A 23,617-nucleotide genomic window follows, 5' to 3' on the forward strand; every position below is an offset into this window, starting at 1 on the left:
GGTAGGTGGAAGACAGAATCAGGATTCATATGTACAATGAGGGAAGCTGTTCATCACAGAAGCCTTCATCGGTTACTCAATTAGACCAAGCGTCTATGGTGTAGTGGTTAGCATTGTTGCCTTCCAAGCAATAGGGAGGGGTTCAATTCCCCTTAGTCGCATTTTTTTGCTCTCAATACTTTTTGTCTCTTGATGTTTTGGTGGAATGGGGCATTTGTAAGTCGATGGGTGCGTAGTTCATTTACCCTGATTGTGACTCTTGTGTTTGGTTGGCATGTTAGATAATATGTAATTGGTCAATAGGCGATGATAAATGGCTGGATGGGGTCAGCAGTTGGCAGGTGAATACACTGGTTAACTTGATGATGAAATGCCCCGCCATGTGAGAAGCTTCCCAGTCCTATTCTACGAGTCTAGGACAAAGGAAATCCGTGGTGTTTATCTATGGAGGAGAGGCTGCAATGAAGATGGTGGGAGTTGATACCCGGGTGGGCGGGCTAGCCAGTCACAAGTGCATACACGACAAGGAGGTTGGATTGGGCTGCGGGAACCCAATTGGGACAAATATGGAAGCCCAAAGTATCAGCCATACTACTATTTACCATGTTCTTTATTACTCATCCTCCACTCGATTTTCTATTCTCGGAAGAGCATGGGATTAAGACTGACAAAAAAGTAGTCGGGAAGGGCGGTACGGTAGGCGGCTTTAGTTCTAGCGGGAGAGGAGAAGGAGAGTCTTGGGGAGTCTTGGCAGGTGGATTGAGGTGTGTCAAAGTCATGCAAACGCCAAAACTCGCAAACGAACGACGGTGGCTACTGGCCATTATGTGCTTACAGTTAGTCATGGTCATGGAGAATGCGAATGGCGCATGATCAAGCGCGTGGTTGCTGCTCTGACGGAGGGTGGGTGAGTGGGTATAATCCAGCTCCGTCGTCCAGAGAGAGCTGCCAACAACACGCACAATCTGGAAACTTCTTTGGCTTTCTCTGGGTGTGGATACGGCTTTTTTTTCTGATGCCAGCGGCGGCGGGGGAGGGGCGAACCAACCAAGGAACAGGTACTCCATACTGTATAAGCTGAAAATGCTTGGTACTGTGCCGCTGCCATGTACTTACTACGTAGGTAGCACAACAACTTATTATGCGCTACGTAATAAGGCGAATGCGAGGCGGAGTGGGAGAGTCGAGGAAAAACGAGGCGACTAATGACAGGGCAGTCGAATGAGTCGTCAGCCACAAGCTGGGTTACACGTTACACACCACAGCCAATTAACAAGGGTGGAACAATAACAGGGCCCGAGAGATCTGATATCGCCCAATCTTGTTTCGGGAGGGGGATCCAGATGCCTGGACAGGCCCCTGTAAAAGCAGCCGCCAAACGGTTGTTGCCATGCCATGTCATAGAGGGCCATCCATGTCATGGAGAACCAAACCGAAGGTTGTGGTTGATTCCACCAGAGTCTCTCTTGCGCTGCGGCCGCGAAAGCACAGACAGGACACCTAGGTACCTCTGCAGCGCACTGTAGCCGTCGGCAGTTCCAGGTACCTCGGACTCCTACCCACCCACACACAACGCAGACATTCACCGACGGACGTGCTGTAGACGCTACCGCCATGATCCTCCGTAGTAGGCCGCAGCGCGAGTAGGCTGTCCGCTCCAGGGCGCTTGCTCCATCCCACAGCAAGTGTCTGCTACTTGCTGCCGACACCGTCTGCGGTTGATTAACCGAGTACCCTGTACCTGCGGCGCAGGCGGGAAACTAAAATTTTCCCTCTGTTGCCCGTCCCGTTTCCCGCTGCGTCGTGGACGTGGTAGTGGCTGTTGAATGCGCTGCGTGCGCTGCGTGCCTGCTGCCTCCTACCTAACTCAGCTTATCGTCCCAATCTTCCCCTCCATTAATCATTACCCCCCCCCCCTCCCCCTCCACTCTACAAAAAAACAACCCAGCCCAAACACCTTTTTCACTCTCCATCCCACATCCCCACGACGACTCTCCAACTCGCTCGCGCCCGCCCCCCGTGAGCCTGTGCACTTCTTCTCTTTCTCCGTATCCCCCTTCTGCCAGTGCGCGCGTGCCCCGGGGCAAACCCCACCAACCGAAATCATGAGTGTCGTCGGTGAGTTTTTCCTGTTGCCCCTCGCTGGGTGCTGTGCCGGTCCCTGTCCTCTTTGGAGGGGCGTCACATAACCAAATTCGAGTTCGTGGCTGACCCAAACCTTGCGTTTCCCAACCTACAGGTGTAGATTTCGGAACCCTCAAGACCGTCATTGCCGTCGCGAGAAACCGCGGCGTGGACGTGGTGCGTATCCTCTTTCTCCTTCCTCTCGTCTTCTCCGTTTCCCTCTTCCCCGCCAAGTCGCCATCCCGGATCCCCTCGCCTCCCCTCCTCCCCGCCATGCCATCCATCCTCGAGAAACTATCGTCAACCTGACCAACACCACTCTCACGATCCGCGATGCCCGTCTACCAACTCTCCTGACTAACACCCGATCTAGGTCACCAATGAAGTCTCCAACCGAGCTACCCCGTACGTCCTCCCCTCTTGCGCTCTCCTTTCTTGCGCTGCGCCCCACGCCGCTCTCCCCGGCGCCATCGTGTTCCCTTTACTGACATGCTCGCCTCCTACAGCTCCATGGTAGGATTCGGCGCCAAGTCCCGCTATCTTGGTGAATCCGCCAAGACCCAGGAGATCTCCAACCTCAAGAACACTGTCGGCTCCCTCAAGCGTCTCGCCGGTCGAACTTTCGCCGATCCCGATATTCAGATCGAGCAGCAGTACATTACTGCGCCTCTTGTCGATGTCAATGGCCAGGTCGGTGCCGAGATCAACTACCTGGGCAACAAGGAGAAGTTCTCTGCCACTCAGCTCGTTGCCATGTACCTTAGCAAGATCAGACAGACCGCCGCCGCCGAGCTCAAGCTCCCCGTCTCCGACATCTGCATGACTGTGCCCCCGTGGTTCACAGACGTCCAGCGCCGCGGCCTCATTGACGCCGCCGAGATCGCTGGCCTCAAGCTCCTCCGCCTCATCAACGACAACACAGCCGCCGCTCTCGGCTGGGGTATCACCAAGCTCGACCTTCCGGGCCCCGAGGAGAAGCCCCGCCGTGTCGCTTTCGTCGACGTCGGCCACAGCAGTTACACCTGCTCAATCATTGAGTTCCGCAAGGGTGAGCTCTCCGTCAAGGCTACCGCCTGGGACCGCAACTTTGGTGGCCGTGACTTCGACAAGGCCCTCGTCGACCACCTCACCAAGGAGTTCAAGGGCAAGTACAAGGTTGACATCACCACCCACGGCCGAGCCATGGCTCGTACCATCACCGCCGCCGAGAAGACGAAGAAGATTCTCTCCGCCAACCAACAGTCTCCCGTCAACATCGAGTCTCTCATGAACGATATCGATGCTACTAGCATGATTACCCGACAGGAGTTCGAGGCTATGATTGAGCCCCTCCTTGCCCGTGCCCATCTCCCTCTCGAGCAGGCCCTCGCCCAGGCTAAGCTCACCAAGGAGGACATCGACATCATCGAGGTCGTCGGTGGTGGCTCCCGTGTCCCCGCCCTCAAGGAGCGCATCCAGGAATTCTTCGGCAAGCCTCTTTCCTTCACCCTGAACGCCGACGAGGCCCTTGCCCGTGGTTCCGCCTTCAGCTGCGCCATTCTCTCCCCCGTCTTCCGTGTCCGTGACTTCTCCGTCCAGGACATCATCAGCTACCCCATCGAGTTCGGTTGGGAGAAGGCTCCTGATATCCCCGACGAGGACACTTGTCTTACCGTCTTCAACAAGGGCAACGTCATGCCCTCCACTAAGATCCTTACCTTCTACCGCAAACAGCCCTTCGACCTTGAGGCCCGCTACGCCCAGCCCGAGGAGCTCCCCGGCAAGACCAACCCTTGGATTGGTCGTTTCTCCGTCAAGAGCGTCAAGGCTGACGGCAAGGACGATTTCATGATCTGCAAGCTCAAAGCCCGTGTTAACATCCACGGTGTCCTGAACGTAGAGAACGGCTATTACGTCGAGGACCAAGAGGTCGAGGAGGAGATCAGCGAGGAGGGTGACAAGAAGGATCCCGATGTGAGTAGCCTGGCCAAGTTAATTCTCAACAGCCGTTCGCTGACATTTGCTACCCCGCAGGCCATGGAAACTGATAAGAAGGACGACGGTTCTAAGAAGACCCGCAAGGTCAAGAAGCAGGTCCGCAAGGGTGACCTGCCTATCTCTAGTGGCACTGCTTCTCTAGATGACGCCTCCAAGGCTGGTCTGATCGAGAAGGAGTCTACCATGGTTATGGAAGATAAGCTCGTCGCCGATACCGAGGAGAAGAAGAACGAGCTCGAGGCCTACATCTACGACCTCCGTGCTAAGCTCGATGAGCAATACTCTGAGTTTGCCAGTGACGAGGAGAAGACGAGCATCAAGGCTAAGCTCGAGGCTACCGAGGTACGTTAACGCAGTTCCTGCAGAGGGTCACACCCATACTAACATATTATCGTAGGACTGGCTGTACGAGGAGGGCGAGGATACCACTAAGGGTGTGTATGTTGCCAAGATTGACGAGATTCGCGCCATGGCCGGCCCCATTGTCCAGCGCCACTTTGAGAAGGTTGACGCTGAGCGACGAGCTGTCCAGGAGCGTGTGGACGCCGAGCGTGCTGCTAAGAAAGCCGCTGAGGAAGAGGCTCGCAAGGCTGCTGAGGCTGAGAAGGCCGCCCAGGGCGGAGACCAGGAGATGAAGGACGCCGATGCTACCCAAGAGGAGGGTGCCTCCCAGTGAATGCGCTGATTTTAAGCAAGGATGGGTTGTGGATTATATGACGTGAGGACGACAAAATAAAACGAGGCACAAAGAAGACGAAGACCAAGAAGATGAAATGATGAGAAGCAGCATAGAAATGCCCACGGTTGCACGGCTTTATTGGGGAGGGATCATCATGACGGATATGTACCCGCGTTAGACCACTTTTACACCTTAGTCGCTAGGATCAAGAAACCAAGTTGGTTCAAGTAGTACCTGGCTGATTTATGTGTCTGTGACTCCTCGGCCGTTCCGCTTTGCACTAAACCGAGATGGGAGAAAGATTTGGGTTTGGCCTGATCTGTGGCGTGAGTTCTGAAGACATTAAAATGACGGTGAATCGTGGGCAAGGGGCCGTCACACAAACCCAGGAGAGGTGCTTGATGATAATAAAGGCGAGAAGCACAAGCCAGAAATGCAAGCTTGGACAAGTCGTGCTATAGTTATGGGATTGATGTTAACTGGAGATGCCATCAGAGGCATGTAGATCATTACAGAGTAGGCACGGTAGATAAGATGATGTGTTTCGCTTTTGGATACTGCCTCTATATATTTTGTGACCTCTCTCGCGATTCCTGTCCTGTCCTCTCTCGCTCCTCTCTCTCTCTTCTCACCGCCAATGTACGTTACACGACGATAACTTATCTTCACCAGACGCAATTTTCGTTCCTTCATCCATGATCCCACAACGGCGACACTTCTTTTCTTAATAGGGGGGAGCCAGAGAGAGAGAGAGTAGAGCGGGGAAGGGAGAACAGGGAGAAATACTCATCTGTCTGCGCGCCTGGAACCGCTCTTGAATCCAGGCGAATCATACTATCCCTCGCCCCCGGGTAGACGGAGCGCGCGCTCTCGGCCCCTGAGGTGCGTTTAGTTGATGTCAAAGAGGGGCTTGAGTTTGATGATGAGCTGCCACTCCTCATTAGAGACTTCCTTGCGGTAGAACTCCTTGAGGCAGTCAATGCTGGCTCGCGAGACGAGACTGTAAAGAGTGTCATCCTCCTCAAGATGGCGGCCATACGTAGGCTGATGGCCGCCCATCTCGATCTTGACAGCGACTGACGGCTGACCCTTCTTGACCACGGGGATCTGCTTGTGGTCTCGCTCGATTCCAGTCCTAAAAGAGGCCAAGGTTAGTTTCACGGATCACCTTCTTTTCTCAGGTAAGGAAATTGACTCACACTCTGCCCAGGCTGATAATCTCCTTGGCACCGGTGATGGCGTTGGTCTTCACAGCGGCAATGGGCGTGTTGACCTTCAGCTGGCCGTCCACGACATCGACACCCACGACGATGGGACCGGTCTTGTTGAAGACAGCGACGGGCTTCAGCACGCAGGGGAAGACGGCCAACATCTTGGACTCCTCCTTCTTCTTCTCCAGCATCTCGTCCATGTGCTTGGTGAATGCATCAAACAGATGGTAGATGATGTCGGCAGTGAAGATACGGATGCCCTGCTCCTCGGCATATGCCATGGCTTCCTTGTCGACCTTGACATCGAAACAAAGCATGACGGCATAGTCAGGAGACTTCTCCAGCATGACACCACACTGCATGACATCTCGCTTGTATACAGGACCGATGCCGACGTTGGCGACAGGAATCTTACAGTCCTTGAGGAAATCTAGCAGGGCTTCTAGCGAGCCTAGGGTCGAGGCTTGGACACTGACACCGCGGCCGGACTTTTCGACTCGGCTGAGCAGCAGGGCTAGATCGGCCTCGACCTCGTCCTCAATGTCCTCCTCGTCATCATCGGGGCCAACGACCATGAGGCGAGAACCAGCGATAGCACCTTCGAGACCAGGGGCACTGATCTTGACACCCAAAGCAGCCTTGACCTCCTTGTTGTGGACGTACGTCGACTTGAGACGCAGCTCTCTGAGCGGTGCTGGCGTGAGCAGAGCCCTGATGTTTGTTTTGATAGCTCCTTCAGTACCGCACAACACAATTCGATCGCCTTCTCGTAGGTAACCGTTGGAGAGGATGACGTCAATGGTCATACCGAAACCCTCAATGGCCTTGACTTCGAGGACGGTGGCCTGAACCTCGGAAAGGTACATGATGGAGCCGACCATTCGCTCTTGAGTGAGCTGGATGATGAGCTTCAGCATGTCGGGAACACCCTCACCAGTGTGGGCGGACGTAGGCACGAGTGACACAAACTTGGCCATGGACTTGTTCTCATAGAAGAGCTCTGAGTTGAAACCTTGCTCGGCAAAGGCCAACTTGGTTGCCTCAAGGCGGGTGTTGAACTCGTTGTGGACAGCCTTGTTCTGGAGAGCGAAACTCTCCTGGAAGCCGTTGTTGTCGACCTTCTTCCAGCCGTAGAGACGATCGATCTTGTTTAGGGCGACAATAAAGGGCGTCTTTCGCTCTCTCAGCATGCGCATCGACTCGAGAGTCTGAGGCTCGAGACCGTGCATGATATCGACCACCAGGATGGCAATGTTGCACAGCGACGAACCACGGGATCGGAGGTTAGAGAAGGACTCGTGGCCAGGGGTATCGATAACGAGCAGGCCGGGCACTTTGAACTCGAACTTGTTGTCCTTGTTGACGACAGCAGTCTTCTGCTTGATGGCGTCGACGGGGAAGTAGGTAGCACCAATCTGCTGCGTAATACCACCGGCTTCGCCTTCCTGGACGTTGGTCTGTCGGACCTTGTCCAGAAGCTTGGTCTTTCCAGTATCGACGTGACCCAGAATACAGCAAATGGGTGATCGGAGGTTGTCCTTGGATCGAGCTGCGAGTGCGGCCTGGTGGGCCTTCTCGCGACGCTCTGCCGCCTCGCGCTTTCGCTGAGCCTCGGCTTGTCGGACGGCTGACACTTCCTCGTCTTCAGAGTCGGATTCAGATTCATCAGAATCGTCGCCATCTTTATCACCACTGGCTTGCTTGCCACCGGCCTCCTTGTCGTTGGCATCATCGCCACTCTCAGCATCCCAGCTGTCCTTGACTTCGTTGTCAGAAGCCGCGGCGGCCTCCCAGTCATCCTCGATATCGCTTTCTGCAGCGGCCTTCTCGGCAGCAGCCTTGGCTTCAGCCTCAGCCTTCTCGCGGGCGACCTTCTCCTCAGCCTCCTTGAGAGCATCCTCGGCTTGCTGTCTTGCTCGGTCAGCGGCTTCGGCCAGAGCCTTCTCCTCGTCAATCTAGGGAAATGTTAGTGATTACGAGGTTCTCGTTGCGTCAATAGGGGGGTCGCATACCTTCTGCTGGGTTCTGCTCTTCTTCTTCCGGGCGTCTGCGGCGGGCTTGCTCCTGGGCTCGTTGTCTGCCTGGGGGCCGACCTTGATGCCGGCAGCCAGCATCTGCTGGAGCTTGCGCTCATTGCGAGCCTTCTCCTCCTTCTGGGCCTTGGTCATGAACTTGCCCTCCTTCTTGAGTTGCTCGATCCTCTCTTTCTCCTTCTGCTTCTTGATGGCCTTGGCCTCCTCGCGGCGCTTCTCCTCCTCGGCGGCCAGACGCTCTTCCTCCTCAGCCAGGGCCCGCGCCTCGGCCTGAGCGCGGGAATCCTCTTCGGCTCGTCGACGGAGCTCCTCCTGCTGTTTCTGGATCAAAGCAAGGTGGGCGGGGATCTTCTTCTTCTTGCCTCCTGTCTCGGGGGCGGGCGCGGCGGCGGCGTCGGGAGTGGGAGCAGCGGCCTCCTTCGCCGGCTCGGGGGTCTTTGCAACGGGTGCAGGTGCAGGCGTCCTCTTCTTGGCGGCCTGGCATGACGAGTTAGACAATACGTCTATAAGATAGAGAATGGCTGACACATACCTGTTCCTTCTTTCGCATCTTCTCACGCTCCTTCTTAGCCTTCTCCTTCTCGGCCTTGGTCAAGACACGGCCGGAGTCGGCATCATCGCCAGCAGCGGGCTCGTTCTTCTTCGCTTGCTGCTGCTTGTTCTTGCCGCCCTTGCCCTTCTTCTCGGGGAGGGCGAACTCGTCGTCCATGTTGGCCTCGGTGGGGGCCTTGGCAGAGAGGTCCTCGACGGGGGCTGCGACGGGCTCAGGGTCCTCGTCGACGATGCCCTTCTTCTTGCGCCTCTCCTTGTTCTTTCGCAGCATGGCCATCAGGCCGCCGCCACCGGCTTCGTCGTCATCGTTGGCGTCGCCGTTGGCATCACCAGCATCGGCGGCGGGCGCCTGCGGGGCAACGCTCTCGCCCAGCTCCGACTCCCAGTCGTCTTGGGCCTTCTTGTTTCCTTTCTTCTTGGGCGCCATCTGGGCGGTATTGGCGGCTGGTCCTCGGGTCGAAAGATGCAAGAGTCAAGTGTCAAGCCCTGCAGCGTCCAGCGTCCACAATCGTGAGTAGTGGCGAGGGGCGACTTTTTTTTTGCGGAGGATGCAACGAGAGTTGACTCTCTGGGTATGGCCCGTTTGGCTGGGTTCGCCTGCGGGACGAGGACGAGGTGGGCTTGGGTCACTGCTACGGGGTTTAGGCGGGGCAGCGGCAGCCCACTATCAGCTATCGGGTCGCCGTCGTGCTGTTTCGCTGGCTTCTGGCCGCTGTAACAGGGCTTTCACATCAGAACACTGTCGAAGCTCCTGGCAGCATCCAATACTTGCAATATGCTCTATCTCGGCCGTTTGGGACTTGGAATTGTCCCGTAGTTGAGCTTCTGAGGAATCCACCCCGCACTGTTCGTGATGTGAGGATACAATGCCCCTCGGGAACTAGTACCAGTTAGGTACACAACGAAAGAGGGCTATGACGCCGTTGGGTTGCCTGAGAAAAAAAAAGAGTAAACACCCAGAATATTTTGTGAATGCCATATTATGTAAGCACATAACCTCCCTCTTACATCAACACCATCTTGGTTCCCAAGGTAGGTAGAGAAACAAACACGGGGATTCCAGAGCATACCTATACAAGGTAAATGAGAAGCTCGATTCCAGACCGGCTCCTTATATTTTGTCTTGTATCTCATTTTTTTTCTTTTCCTTTTCTTCTTTGGCATTGTCTTCTTCTTCTTCCCTCTAACAAGCAAGGCCCATTCTTTTGATACTGCGTTGTCTGTCTAAATAACATTTCGATGAGTCTGGACTTCATCAATTTTTTCTTCTCTTACCTCATCCTGTATATTCCATCCGTCGCACGAGTTCATCGTGTTGTTATAGAAGCACCCAAAACGACGTTCTGTAAAGCTCATATCCATCGTGAATCATGTCCCCTCCTCCCCACTTTTTGCAACACAGAAACTCGCAAATAGCGATGTGAGCTTTACTCAAAATACTGGTGCCAGGAGATACGTCAGGATGTCGTAGCCCAGCTCGAAGTATCTTTCCCGCCCGTCCTCCACGCCGTCTCGGAAACCCGCGGTGTAAGCCCCATCGCCGATATCATCAAGGTACTCGTAAAACAGATCGAGCCCGTCTCCAAAAGTTGTGAGGTTCTCCAGTGCTCGGAGGTCGAGGCACCGCCGCAACACATCGCCGTTGATGTGCATCATATCAGGGTACGGTTGAGGCTCCAGATCCAGGTCCAGATCCATGTCCATCTCCGCGTCTGGCTTCGAGAAACCATCATATGTGAACGGGCATATCGCTGGAGTAAGTTGGGCCAGATTTTGAATCAAGCGCAGGAACCGCCAAAGTTCCAGCCCAATCAGTGAAAAGTGTTGCAGTGAGCCATCCAGGGAGATTCCCAAGATCTCTGCCCCATCGACCGTGCTGGATAAGCTATTATAGCGACGTTCGCGATCCACACTCAACCATAGTGGACGGGTGCGCCCTCGCCGGAACCTCCTCACCGAAGTCGGCAGTATTCCCTCGAAAACCACACCGAGTTCCTTGTTCCGCTGCCCCCAGGGCACCCACAAACCCGCGATACCACCTTGCCCGGTTGAGACGAGATTGACTGGCCACTTCCTTGACCGTTCAACCGAGTCTCCCACTTCAATCAGGTGCCAAGTATATCGCGTCACTTGATCACTATGGATGAGTGATATATCTGTCGCTTCTGATTCCACGTGCAAGTCTACTACTTGCAAGGAATGACTTGTGGTCAAGACACAAACCTTGCCATTCGTTATCTGCAATGATACCCCTGGAGAGTCGAGTTGAAACTGCTTCATCGGCTTCAATTTCTTGTCCACGAGGTCGAGAACTTCCCAGTGCAAGACGCTGCCGACACAGAAAAGTAGGCCTGCTGCATCTCCCACAACCGAATAGATAGGCTCTTCAAATCCCTTCTTCTTGTATCGGGTCCAATATCGTAGGTGTCTGACCCTGCCGTTGCTAGTTTCAATTTCTTCGACTGTAACCGATACGATCAGTAGCAGGCCCTGCTGTGTTGTCACGATGATGAAGCAGAAGGTCCTCCCGTCTTTGACGTAGAGCCACTCGCTGAGTCCAAACACCTTATCCCCAGGTTGCCCCAGTCCCGAAATATACTCGGATGATTGCATGTCCTTGTCAGCAGGGCTAGAGATGATCTCCCCAGAGTCTGGATCCACAAATGAGAGCGTCGGGCCATGATTCTTCAGATGTGCAACAATGAAACATTTCCATGTCTGAGAATAAATGACCCTGAATGGTGTCCCTTCAAGCGGGATGTTTCGAGGCACTGGGCCAACATGGGGCCACATCTCCGCGAGAAGTATACGAGACCCTGCCAACATCATCAAAGACATGTGGCCACGATATCCGGACAGACTCTGTTCAAGGCAGTGAACCGAGTGGATTGGCGGTGATGGTAGAGAGGAGTCATTCGAGTCTGTCGGCCAAATGGGATTTTTCGTTTGAAACCGGAGGTGTCGCTGAGAAAAGTCCGTCATGACAATCAAGCTGTTGTCGCAGCAAGCAAAGACTGCAGCATCTCCGCCAAAGGGGTGAGAGGCGGTGAACACGTTCACGGGAGCCATACCCAGACGTTCCACAGAGAATGATATTCGCTTAGTGCCTTGTTGGCCGACTCTGCCAGTGACTAGGTGGCCGCTCCGAGTGCCGAAGACGAGGACAACATCATCCACTCCCTCCGTCAAGACTGAGATGCTTGTAAAAGCTTCCATCTGGCCATGGGGCGCCATGCCATTGACATCTAAGACTGGATTAGCTATGCCGCTGAAGTTAAAAGTTATGAAGGATGATCGAGTACCGTTCAATGCCTCGCTGACAATCGCGCCACCTTCAGAGGAATAAATCGATATCCAAGGAGATCCATCCATCACCGAACCCGATACGATCAAAGTCTGCTCTGAGTATGTGAATATGGAAATGCAAGTGACTTCTCCTTGTGCGTCCCATGACATAGCTCGCGAGACGTTCATCTGGTCTATTTCTAGGATGTGGAGCTGAGATGCCTGGTCCTTGTGGCTAGAAATCACCACGAGGTCATCCTTGCAAAAGGCGTTCTCGGCCATAATGTCGCCCAGTCTAAGGATGTCGGCGTGGTTGTGTCGCGAGCTGCGATATAGTGATTAGCGTCCTGTCACTAAGAATTGATGTGCATGAAACTCGCGAGAGACCCATGGGAATATACCTTTGCGATGGAGCAACCAGAGTTACGGATGCCTCTGTAATCTGCACTATAGTCCCGTGTGCATTGTGGACAGCATAGATAGTCCGGGAGGTTGTGTCAAACGGTGAGGCGTCTGGAGTCAAGGCGTTGGCATTGGTAAAATCGCTGGAGAGATGAAGCACATCGGACGAGTGCGGTAGGGATAGGACAGCGTAGAAACCCATTTCGCCGCGGATCTCGACTGGAAACATCCACGACTGTCGAACTGGTTGATCGTACTCGAACTCCAGTCCAATTCTAGCCTGGATTCCCCATCGTAGCTCGGTCAGGCTCGAGTTAGGTCCACGACCTGCAGTGCAGAATATACGGTCAGGCTTTCTCAAAGCACTTGACGAACCTCTTCGTATCGAATTTAATTCGCTAGCCTGGGCTTCCGCGGTCCAAGAGGGGTATTCATCCGTCGTAGCCAGGTCGATTACGGGAGACCAGTTGGGGATGGTGCTCGTGTGTACCAAGGTACTGCGAGCGGGAATCTATCAAAGCAATAGTCAGCCGAAGCACTATCAGCAAAGCCACTCGCCAACTTACCTTCCAAATGCCACCAGAACCCGAGTCCCCCCCGATTATAAGGACGTCTGCAAAAAGGTCGTATGCGGTAGTGAACGCCGTGGAGATATTCGTATTGATGGCTCCAACGTGAGTCACTGAAGTCAACAGGTCGTGCTCATCTATCTCGACATGGATAACGAATCCATCTTCACGAGCCAGATAGATGATATCCTTCTTCTCGAAATATTCCCGTCGACGAAATGGCCTCGACCATGCAGTCCAGAGCGGCTCACCGGCTCCATGATGCAGTTTTGTTGGGCCAGGAGCATTAGTAACCAGCGCCTCGAAGCCGGTCGGCCCCTCCATGGTACATTTGACCATACCTATAGACTCCTCAGAAACGACAAGAAACGCCGTGTTGAATCGCAGAGGAATCATCAGCAGGGGCATTTGATGCTCGTCTGGGAGGCGGGAGCCTGGCTTCTCCTGGGCGAAAACGGACTTGAGGTCGTCACCAAGCTCCCATTCGTAATGAGCTAGGAAGGAGGTGTGGGCATGATGATTCCCGTCTCGTCGGGCTATGACGAGGAGCAAGTTAATGTGATAGTCATCATTTAGCTTAGGGTGCAAGAACTCCATCTTGCTGATCACGCCATTGACTGGGCGAATGCGAATCGATTTGACGGGTTTGAATGATCCATCGCGCATGTACTGAGCACTCAGGGTCTCTAACGATTCCAGTTCATACACGACAAATGCGCCTTCAGCGGAAGCGGCAGCAATGTAGTGTGATGTCGGGCTCGCGGCAAAATGGAAGCCCAGGTACTTAAGATTCCTCGGGCTTTCATACCTGGTAGTGATGATCTCGGGGGTACCATCGGCGCGCTCCCGGATGAAGAGGAAGACACAATCCCCAGACTCGAGTGCTAAGACGAGCAGCTGGGGAGGGAGATGCCGTGGCCGTTCGGTTCCAGGGGGTTTCGTGGCATCTTTCATAAGGACATCAGAATCCTCCGGCTTGATCAGCCTGGAAGGGTGGTTGTCGAAACCGTCCGGAGGGGGTGAGCCAAGGACAACGGCATTTCGAATTCTGGTGCCAAAGTCGGATTTCCTAATGATTTCGTGAGCTTGTCCATCTTCGCGAAGTTCGCTGATTTGAACGAAGCGGTCCTAGGCGTGTTAGCAAATTTCCAAGACGGAACGGTTGAGGGGTAACAGTGCAGCTCGGGCTGAGCGATGTATACGTCTGTCTCCTCCTCGAGACCTCGGGGCGAGGTGGCGACCGCCCTTGGCGATCTTACCAAAGACGGTTTCCTAGACTTCGCACACAGGCGATTTGGCCACACACAGCGCGATGTCAGGTTTTACGGGAGGGTGAGGGGTGAGGGATCGGGACGAGATAGGGGGACGGAAGCCGCGGCACCAGAGGCAAGAACTTACGCCGATAAAGGCAACATCGTTGGAGCACTGAGACCGGAGTCGCACGGGGAAAATCCAATGAATAATAGGGCTCTCGACAACGGTGCTGGACAGGATGCCGCAAGTTGGCACCTCAGGACGAGGCTCTGCGGCGAGTTTGGGTGCGGTTGAGGCTTTCAAGGCGTCCTGGAAGTTGACCGTCTCGGTCACCCACTCGCCATCTCGGAGAACACTGCTCTGAAAAGCCATGCTGACAGCCGCATGGCATCAAAGCCGGAGCAGGTCAACGACGTGGAAGCTCGAGGGCTCGAGGGCTCGAAGACTCAAAGGCTCGAAGGCTCGAAGGCTCGAGGACTAGGGAGCCAAAGAGCGGGAGCGGGAACGGGAGCGGGAACAGGGTCGGATCGGTGGGACAAGGACAAGGTTTTGCCTAAGCGGCGCACAGAAGATGCACTCGAGTCGTTGGTCTTCGGCCGGGGAGTGAGAGCATCTTAGTAGTGCCTGTGTCCGCGTGTGCGTGCGTGTGCCTGTGTGCCCGTGTGCCCGTGTGTCTGTGTGTGTGCGCCTGTGTGAGTTGGCTGTGGCTCGTCTCTGGACGGGCTTGATCCTGGCTGGTCCGCTCAAGGCTTGTCCGCTCAAGGCTGGTGTGGTCTTGGGAGCCAACACGACAAGGTGGTGCACTGGTGCGTGCAGTCCCAACGCCAGCCAGTCGACAGTCGACTGTCGACTGTCCACACGTCCACTGTCCACCAGCCTGCAGTCCACAGTCCGTAGTCCACCAACTGTCCACTTCCGGAGACGAGCAAGCGCGACAGCGAGGGAGCTGGAGCAAGGGGAGGGGCAGAGGGCGAGGGCGAGGGCGAGGGCGGAGGGGCCCTGGAGAAGATTGGTATCAGACAGGCCACCAGGGGTGTGCCGAGGAGTTCACGAGCGGTACTTGTGGTGCAAAAGGCGGCAACAAGACAGAAAGAATTAGCCTCCTCCGGAAGCAAGTATTCTGGGCAAGCTGGGGCAAGCCAAATGGCTACCTAGGTAGACAGCAAGCCAAGCCGGCAAAAGACAAGACCAACACGAGGCAAGCCAGCGTCCAGGCGTGGCGGTCACGCGGCTGACCGTCAGCGTGAGTGTGAATGCGAATCTGAAGCCCAACTTGGACTCCCCGACTTAAGCCGGTTGCTCCTCTCTTCTCCCGCACACGTCCGTCACAGGCAGGCCTATCTTCGATTGATGGTGTCCGTGCTTGTAGGGCTACCCCCACAGGATAAATGAGGCCACTCGACGAAATGGGATGGGTTGGATTTGGCAGTGGCTCTGTTGCAATCCTAATTCGAACGATGGCCGTTGATGGATGAGATGAGATTGAGGCTAGGTGGAAGGGATTCGACCGCCAATCAGTACCTACGTAAGGTAGTTACAGGAGAGGCCACTGTCTCCCTTGCAAAGAGGTACCTTAGGTACTGTACCCGACACTGACACCTCCACTCCTGGCCTACAACACCATGCTTTATTAAAGCCGCGGTGTAGCTCTCAAAAACCCAAGCCCGTACCGTGCACCTGTGCAAAGGCCCTGACCGCTACTAAGGAAGCAAGCCAGAGGCGTAGAGAGAGACATGAGTCCGTCAGGCCAATCCAACAGCAAGGTTAGTACCACATCCGGGATTCCAGGCCCGAGTGTACTGGAAGCGGGGGGGATCAGCTCCCAGCGGCCTTCTGTAGCCCCGTTCCAAGCCAACCACAGCTGCGGCCATGCGCCTGGAACCCGCTACCCGTGGCACAGTTGCACCGTACGACGCGGCTCGGCCCCGCTAGACAAGCGCGGTTGAAACTGCTGGGCCGCCACAAGGTCCGCTAAACAGCTGCCGAGACCACACCTGCGGAAGAATTACAAAAGAGAAACCATCGAGATTCGCGACCTAATAAGGTCTCTAATACAGGTCTCTAAACCTGGAAAGTTACACCAGCCCTCCTAATGAACAACCCAACGGCATCCAACAGCAGCGCAGCCTCCCCTTTACACTGAGGACGTCCAAGACGGCCTTGTGCCAGTGGTCCAATGCAGGTAGAGAGAGAGCACTTACGCGTGGCCGCTGGCAAGCCACCGGCCACGAGCGCCGGCATGATACCAACAGTAAATTTAGGTGGACATACCTACCTTGGGGGTGGCGCAGGTACCTGCGGTGCACCACCCAACCGCTGCAAACTCGCAATCTTGCACCCCGCTACACACCCCCCACCCCCCCAACAACCTCTAAGCCCCGGCAGCCTGGGCGCGCCGCCTTCCGCCCTGCCGCGGACCTCCTTCGCTACTCGCCGACGACTTGTTGGTCTCTGGAGCCGGCGCTCATCCCCTTTCCAAAAACCCAGCAAGCCATGTAATCTCTCGCAGTAAAAAGACGCAGTCCGTTCGACATCTGCTCCAGGGATCCCGGTTTTGTCCATTGTCATTCGTTCGTCCACGAGTCCCCTTGTTTGTAGCCCCTGCGCTGTCTCAGAGGGAAGTCTTCCACCCCCGGGACTTGACGCCTACGTGCACCGTCAACGCAGCCATTGAACAACACTGCAATGCAAGCCTCGGACTTCCGCAACACCACCACTCGACCCCCTTTGCTTTACCCATTCACACAAAGTCCAAACTGGGCGTATGGCGCAGGGCTCTTAGATAACGATGTGGCAGCTTTAGGCACCTCCATTCCGAATTTGGCTGATTCTCGACTGACACATCTTGCGTCTGATTTCTGATCCGTCTTCATTGAATTTAGTCGTGAATTCGAGGGTTGCACTCTGTCAGCCGAACCATTGCGCCAGCGTCCAGAGCCGTATGCATATGTCTAGCAGTACGAAGTGCGTAGTGCCGGCACATGAATCAGCTCTCCCCGCAGATGATCTGACCACACCACATCCTCCCTCAAAGGCTACAGTACCCAGAGACTTACGTTCCTGTCTCGGCCGAGCTCTTCCCTTGGTCAGCTGTCTTAATTGACTCACAAAGAGGACCGTATTTCATACTACTTGTGACAACAAAGCTCTGACTGGAAGCCAAGCACCTGGCCATTGGATGTGGCAACGGCTTGCTAATTGTGGTCATTGTCGCTAACGAGTCGAGTCCGATTGCGCGGTCGTCCATCGATCTGCACTAATTAATAGCGGGAGTATCTGTCAACCCACTTCCCCTGTTGCCAGCCGGTCGATCTGATCCGGAACAAGGTCCCCGGGTTGGGGCTTTGGATAAGTATCGAGATATTAGACAGGGCTTGCATCAGCTCTGTAAAGGACCCCAGCAATGGCAGGGGGGGCTGTCGAACAAGACTCGTCAATGAGCAAAAGGTCAGAACTACCGCTCGCAATAATTATCCATACCAATGCAGGCTTCCTCATCATATCAAGAATGGTTATAAATGTCCCACACGTGCCAATGCCCAGCCAGCCGTGTCCGTACATTTGTTAAAGCACCGAGACTTGACAACGCCTCCTCAGAGCCCATAGCTGGCAACTGGTCTCTCTTGGTACTTGTTACATGTTGCATGTACGCTACAATGTCACAGCACCGGCTACGAAAGTGGGTGCGAAATACAGAGTCGCATCTCTGCGCCATCTGTCATATTGTTGTGTGACAACTCAGCTTGAGAGACATGCGCCAAGGAGTTGGCTGCGTACATCATGACGCCGGCCCATTAGACCATTCTAGAGTCGGATAAAACGGACGATATAGCCCTCGGTTCCCCGGATCCCGCTCGGGGAAACTCGCAGCCGCTTCCATGGAGCCTTAGTCCCTATCACCCGCAGCATGACACGCAGGAGGGTTTCGATTCAATGGTTTGACTTGGCCAAATCCAGATATGGATGCATATTACGTACGGGCCATGGAGCATCGGCATGGTTTGAGGCAATATTACTGATCTGAAGACACTGTCTGTGAATCAGTCAGCTTCAGACCGTATATCAGACAGGGTGTACAGGGAAAGGCTACGTAGGTCTGATTCCGCTGTCCATTGTGGAGAGGCACCGATGCCAAAGCAGGGACACCACCACCTTATCAAAACGAGCCTGACTATGGAAGGCGTCGATACTGTCGCAGCCCAAAATCAGGGCCTTGGCGGCATCACGTCTGTGTGGCAGACGAGAAGAAACGGAACCATGTCAAGCTTGCAGTGGTCAGGCTAGGAGAGTTTTCTTTGATTGCGGGTTGACCGGCGATCAAGAGCCATTGATAGCGAATTGTCTTGAAGAACCGAGTGGACCAGCCCAGGTCTGGAAGGTCTGATCTCGCTCGTGGGTTAAGGTCGGCGGGCCTGGGTGGGCCTGGGCCGTATTGACAAGCGGTCCACCGTCCACGCTGTCTTATTAATGTCTCTCTCGTGTAAGGCGGCGAAGGGACGGAAGGAAAAGAGCGAACCATATTGCTAGTTGACGGATGTCCCCTTGCCTCGGAAGTTATTGTTGTCGACCAAGAAGCCTGTAAGCGAGACACGTAGTCGGTGAGGGTCCATCTCGAAATCCCCCGGAGGATGGCTGTGATTGCTCCATGAGTGAATGGTCTAGATCGGTCTGATTATGTCGTCAAGTTGCAACAAAAGTCTTCAGGGTACCCGCCTCGCTCACACATTAGCTTGAAAGCTATCGTCGAGTCTGATGTCGCTGGCCCAAGACCCACGACCTAGGAGACCCACACATTCGACGTTTAGAGGCAAGAAAGAGAGCGCGGGTAGATATTGACGCCGGCTGGCAACGGCAAGGTCCGTTCACTGCGGCTCCGATGGGCTACCGTGGTGTATGGGAGCTGAAGATGTCTGCAGCCAACGATTGGGCGATCGATCCGGCATCCCTGAGGAGATGGGTCGGAGCCCAGGAGATGAGAAAGGATTACCCTTGCCTCCTCCCTACTTATTTCTTACAGCCAGTTCCAGTTCTGGAGCCCCAGACGACTGGTCATCTTGACATAATTTGTCGTAGCCGCAGGTGCTGTACGGTAGCTGCAGAGTTCAGCGCGCAGCGCAGGGGCAGACTGCTACCTATAGAGCTCGCTAGGTGCCGGGGTACCTAGAGATTGGATGGCACCTCAGCACGTACCACACTAAAAGCTCTGGTGGGTATCGATGCTATGCACCTAGCACGGGTCCTAGCTCAGCCGAGCAAGGATCACCACTCCAACGACGACAGTTCCATGTCACCGTACGGGACACTGTACACCGACCAACAACAACACTCTCAACCCAGCGCAGAGTTGCAGACGCAGACGCAACGCAGACGCACAGTCACACACACAATCACGCATTCTACCTGAGACAACAACAAGAATACAGCAATCATCGTCTCCGGATCCCGGCACTATCACATCTCAACCGGTTGGTCGTGCCACGGTGTCCAGGCTCTGGCTACACTCCCTTCTGCGGCCATGAAGTGAGGACTCAGCATCGGCTCTCTGCATCCCCATTTTGCTGCCTTCGTGACGCGCGACGCCTGCTGGCTCTATGGATCCGGAAATAAACGGCCCTCAACGGGCTGTTGCGGCACCGCCTGCCGGAACCGACCGCGAGACTCCCGCTGCCAGTGATAGCAACAGCACCCACGCCGACTCCAACTCAAGCTCCAATCCCAGCTCCAGTGTCAGCGTTGCGGACAACGCGGGTGATGCCGACGCGGACCTCGATGCTTCCTCCAGCCAAAAGGCGGAGGACATCCTCGCCGCGTGCAAATGGAGGGACATCGGCCGCCTCCGGTCCCTCGCTGAAGGGAAAGGTGGCCTTCTCACGGACGCCTTGCGCAGGCGAGCCTGTAAGTGACCTTATCCCAACCGCGTGTCAGCCACATTCTTACAGGATGCCTCAAAAGGGCCCCTACTGCTTGGCCTCGAAGTCCCATCCGGCGACGACTGCAGTAGCGGCAGCCAGGACGGCCTCGCCGGTCCAGGTGACCCCCCTGTTGACTGGAGAGACTTGCCGCGTCATAGGGATGAAGATCAAGTCCAACTCGACGTTAACAGGTCTTTTATCTATTACCCTAGCAGTACGCCTCCGAGTCCAACTCCCTGTTATGCACACTGAAGAAACTGTGTCTGACCTTCTTTGTAGACCTGTCTGAGTCCGAGCTGGATCAGCGCAAGTCGGAACTATCGTCTCTGATCAACGAGGTTCTCCGTCGTTATCCGTACCTCTGCTATTTCCAGGGCTACCATGACATCTGTCAGGTGTTGTTGTTGGTGCTGGAGCCAAAATGGAGGGCTCGCTCCGTCGCCCGCCTCTCTGTATTGAGAATTCGCGACTTCATGCTGCCAAGCTTTGCGCCCACCACTTCCCAACTTCGGCTCCTCCCTGACATTATTAGTAACGCTGACCCAAAGTTACGGCAACACCTTGCGGGTATAGAGCCATTCTACGCATTGGCAGGCACTCTCACCATGTATGCCCACAACATCGAAGGTTATAGAGACATTGCTCGACTCTTCGACGTGTTTCTAGCTCGCGAGCCCGTCTTCAGTATCTATGTGTTTGCACAGATCGTTCTCGATCGCCGTGATGAAATCTTCGAGATCGACGAGCCCGACATGCTCCATGTCATCCTTGGCAAAGTGCCGACTAAGATGGACTTGGACAGGCTTATCACCGACTCCTCCAGGCTTTTCGAGAACCACCCCCCTGAGACTCTACCATCATGGAGACGAATATCACGCTCGAGTGCCCTGAAGACGGCCCGAGATGTTGAAGAATGTGCCACACAGTCCATGGAGGAGGGCCATGAATTCTTCCAAAGACAGATCAAAGATCTTCAGTGGGCGGAACTCTATGACCGCGTAAAGTGGACGCTCTGGGCATACCGCCGCCCGGCCAAGGCAATTGGTGTGGCAGTTGCAGTGGGTGCCCTGGCATTTTATATCCGCCGCAACCCAGGAATCATTAAGCGACTCGTTGCGCTATTCTCTCGATAAACTTGATCTTTATAACCACGTACCATGATATTCGGTTCAGGTCGGCGCATCTATTACGTAGAATCTGGCACGGTGTATTTTTTGTTTGACGGATAGTTGTCTAAAAGGAAACTCCGTCTAGCTGTATAGATCCATCATCTTCGCCCAGGACGCCGTACACATAGATCTTCCATGATCACGCTCGAATCACATTTTAGTCCACAAAATTCTGTCGCTTCTCATATCCCTTCCTCGTTGCACTTGTCACCTACCCCTTCTCTATGATGACTCTTGGAACTGCGCTTTCAATTCTTCAAAATGCTCCTGCTGCTCTTCCGCCAGCTTTCCGCTCGCGTCACTAATGATGGTGAGGATGAGGGAGTAATTGTTATACAGGAAACGGCCGCTCTTGCGCTTATCAGAGCCATATGCCTGGGCCTGGCGGGTCAAGAAGGTCTCGACCTCGGTGCGCAGGCGCCGCAGGCTAGCAACAACAGGTTCATCATCGCCGGCGTCGGCACTGAGGACGAGGAAACCCTGGAGGAGCTGGCCGAAGCGCTGTGTGGCAACGTGAGGGGCTGCGGACATCTTGGCCTGTTCGGAAGCGCGAGCAGGCTTGGTGGGCACGGCATTAGTCAAGGCACGGATGGATTCGCAGTGACGGTCCATGATGACCTGGAGCCGGGGCCAAAGGAGCATGGTGGTTGCGTTGATGTAGCCATCGCCCGCAGGGACCTTGCGGCGCTGCATCTCGAAAGCGAAATGCTGGTTGAGGCGGATGCACATCAGCAAGCCGAGTGCGTCGTAGGTGTCAGCGACAAGTGCCTTGGACAGTGTCCGGCCGAGCTCGAATGTAGGCTCGAACACATAGTTGAAGTTCTTAGAGATCTGACCGAACGAGAGGGCAGGGGAGAAGAATGTGGCCATGAACGTGTACTCCGCCGTGGCGTTATCCACCAACGCCAGGTTGAAGTTGCGAAATACCACCTCGAGATAGTGTGTAGTCTGGTCCTCCTCTGCAAGATACGACGACATGGCGGCCTGGTTCTTGGTCCTGAGCAGGTCGATCCTGCGACCCAGATTGAAGGCGTCGTGGGGTGGCCCTGGCATCCGCGAGCTCGAGAGAACGGCCGACTTACGATTCGTATCTTCGTGGCCGAGAGCGTCGTTCTTATCCAGGATGTGGAGCTTAATCTTACCAAGGGCTTTCTCATAGCGGGTAAACTGGTTGAGATAGTACCACCGCATCGTGTTCATGTAAGCCAAAGCGATCTCGTTCGCGAGCTGTGCATGGTGCTTGTGGAGGAACAAGAAAAGATCCTTGTATCTGAGAAAACTTTGTTGCTGGATGATTTGGGCGTTGATGTGAGGGGAGCGAAGGGCCTTGATTTGGGCCACAAGAAAGTCGCGAATGCGCTCGATGGCCTAGATAAACAAGACGTGTTAGATGGAGGGGTACCAATTACTGTCAGAGGTGTTCATACTTTCAGGGTTAGCCTCTCGAGGAGAGGTCCGAGATCCTTGGAGGCGTTGCTCTGCTGTGACTCGGTTTTCTTCTTGAACGAACTTGCTCTCCGGTCCAGCTCGGCGAGCATCTTGGCCCATGTGTCGTCTATGTGGCCTTCGGAGATTTTGGATATAACCTCGGGTGGCAGGCTAAGTTCTTCAACCAGCGGCCCTAGGGCCTTCTCGACCTCCTTGCGGTTCTCTAGTCTCCTGCTTAAAGCTGTCGATCGTGCTTGGAGGGATTCGATGTCGGATGATACGGTAGCGAGGTCGTTGCGGAAGCTCGTCAAGTTGTTCTCCACTGAGTTCAGAACATCGTCACATGCCGCTATTGATCGATGGAGATCTTCGAGTTTGGTTCGTTCAGATTCGCCTGTAAATGGGCCATTAGCTATCAAGTTGTTGCTTTGTGTGCGAATACCCCTACTCTCTACCACTGTTTGCGGCCTCCGGTTGCTGGACACTGTCGTTTCAGGGGGTTGCGATGCGGCCAGCTCCTTCAGGGACAGTCCACCAAATTCAGCATCGAAATCAATATCATCCTCGTTAATTGAAATCTTCTGGTTTTCCAAGGGAGGTTCTGGGCTTGCACTGCTCGCCAACAGTGCCTCCAACACTTCTCTAGAATCGGATGCGGGACCAATAGTTGATGATTGCTTCAGGCCGGAGCCATTGGGTTTGCGTGACAAGAGCAAGGACGAGGTAGAGTCGTTCGACACCAGGGAGAGAGAGGAGCTTCGAGGCGATTGGCCCGCGCGCTGGGATGTGACATAGGGGCTGAGGGCGCTCGAGGTCCTCCGTGGAAGCGGCGAATATGGCCTGCTCGATGGTTGAGGTGTGGAGGGACCGGGGGCGCTGGCCTGCCCTCCGGCAGCCAGTCGGTCGAGCCACATGGCGGTAGTGGGAGGGCGAGTATGGAAGATTTATTGGATCGGATGTCGAGGCACGAGCGCAATCGTTTATTTCATCATCAATAGCGAATTCTTGGGACAGTTGGCGGA

General features: G+C 54.8%; 6 protein-coding genes and 1 non-coding gene across 7 annotated transcripts; 3 read left to right on the plus strand and 4 right to left on the minus strand.

Moving 5' to 3' along the window:
* Positions 1-89: 89 nt before the first annotated feature.
* BGZ61DRAFT_t1 lies at positions 90-161 on the plus strand. Its single transcript has one exon. It is a non-coding gene; the product is annotated as a tRNA-Gly (tRNA).
* Positions 162-395: 234 nt separating this feature from the next.
* BGZ61DRAFT_436803 (uncharacterized protein) lies at positions 396-1,067 on the minus strand (the record flags this gene model as incomplete). Its single annotated transcript, XM_046244032.1, has 1 exon — positions 396-1,067. One exon carries the CDS (start codon positions 1,065-1,067, stop codon positions 618-620), a length of 450 nt encoding a protein of 149 aa, XP_046111472.1. The 3' UTR covers positions 396-617.
* An 863-nt stretch (positions 1,068-1,930) lies between these two features.
* On the plus strand, positions 1,931-5,010 carry BGZ61DRAFT_436807 (heat shock protein). The gene is made up of 6 exons (XM_046244033.1): positions 1,931-2,118; positions 2,240-2,301; positions 2,498-2,529; positions 2,631-4,077; positions 4,138-4,443; positions 4,499-5,010. Exons 1-6 carry the CDS (start codon positions 2,106-2,108, stop codon positions 4,775-4,777), a joined length of 2,139 nt encoding a protein of 712 aa, XP_046111473.1. The 5' UTR covers positions 1,931-2,105; the 3' UTR covers positions 4,778-5,010.
* Positions 5,011-5,668: 658 nt separating this feature from the next.
* BGZ61DRAFT_470217 (uncharacterized protein) lies at positions 5,669-9,003 on the minus strand (the record flags this gene model as incomplete). The annotated part of the gene is made up of 4 exons (XM_046248053.1): positions 5,669-5,915; positions 5,980-7,946; positions 8,004-8,501; positions 8,557-9,003. 4 exons carry the CDS (start codon positions 9,001-9,003, stop codon positions 5,669-5,671), a joined length of 3,159 nt encoding a protein of 1,052 aa, XP_046111474.1.
* Positions 9,004-10,007: 1,004 nt separating this feature from the next.
* Positions 10,008-14,458, minus strand: BGZ61DRAFT_488398 (mono-functional DNA-alkylating methyl methanesulfonate N-term-domain-containing protein; the record flags this gene model as incomplete). The annotated part of the gene is made up of 5 exons (XM_046250105.1): positions 10,008-11,821; positions 11,879-12,186; positions 12,263-12,774; positions 12,830-13,960; positions 14,231-14,458. 5 exons carry the CDS (start codon positions 14,456-14,458, stop codon positions 10,008-10,010), a joined length of 3,993 nt encoding a protein of 1,330 aa, XP_046111475.1.
* Positions 14,459-19,584: 5,126 nt separating this feature from the next.
* BGZ61DRAFT_883 (rab-GTPase-TBC domain-containing protein) lies at positions 19,585-21,280 on the plus strand. Its single transcript, XM_046257181.1, has 3 exons — positions 19,585-19,981; positions 20,039-20,212; positions 20,278-21,280. Exons 1-3 carry the CDS (start codon positions 19,678-19,680, stop codon positions 21,129-21,131), a joined length of 1,332 nt encoding a protein of 443 aa, XP_046111476.1. The 5' UTR covers positions 19,585-19,677; the 3' UTR covers positions 21,132-21,280.
* Positions 21,281-21,389: 109 nt separating this feature from the next.
* Positions 21,390-23,509, minus strand: BGZ61DRAFT_488400 (Sac2 family-domain-containing protein; the record flags this gene model as incomplete). Its single annotated transcript, XM_046250106.1, has 3 exons — positions 21,390-22,535; positions 22,595-22,989; positions 23,044-23,509. The coding sequence occupies 3 exons, from the start codon at positions 23,507-23,509 to the stop codon at positions 21,390-21,392; spliced, it is 2,007 nt and encodes a 668-aa protein (XP_046111477.1).
* Between the last annotated feature and the right edge of the window lie 108 nt (positions 23,510-23,617).

The sequence above is a fragment of the Ilyonectria robusta genome (genome assembly GCF_021365365.1).
Source record: "Ilyonectria robusta strain PMI_751 chromosome Unknown BGZ61scaffold_1, whole genome shotgun sequence".
NCBI lineage: Eukaryota > Fungi > Ascomycota > Sordariomycetes > Hypocreales > Nectriaceae > Ilyonectria > Ilyonectria robusta.

Excerpts from the sequence above, each read along its gene's own strand:
- BGZ61DRAFT_883 (XM_046257181.1), top strand. The coding sequence starts at position 19,678 with ATGGATCCGGAAATAAACGGCCCTCAACGGGCTGTTGCGGCACCGCCT. Across the intron at positions 19,982-20,038 it reads CGCCTTGCGCAGGCGAGCCT|GGCCCCTACTGCTTGGCCTC; the intron begins GTAAGTGACCTT and ends ATGCCTCAAAAG. Across the intron at positions 20,213-20,277 it reads TTTTATCTATTACCCTAGCA|ACCTGTCTGAGTCCGAGCTG; the intron begins GTACGCCTCCGA and ends CCTTCTTTGTAG.
- BGZ61DRAFT_436807 (XM_046244033.1), top strand. Across the intron at positions 2,302-2,497 it reads GAAACCGCGGCGTGGACGTG|GTCACCAATGAAGTCTCCAA; the intron begins GTGCGTATCCTC and ends CACCCGATCTAG. Across the intron at positions 4,444-4,498 it reads CTAAGCTCGAGGCTACCGAG|GACTGGCTGTACGAGGAGGG; the intron begins GTACGTTAACGC and ends ATATTATCGTAG.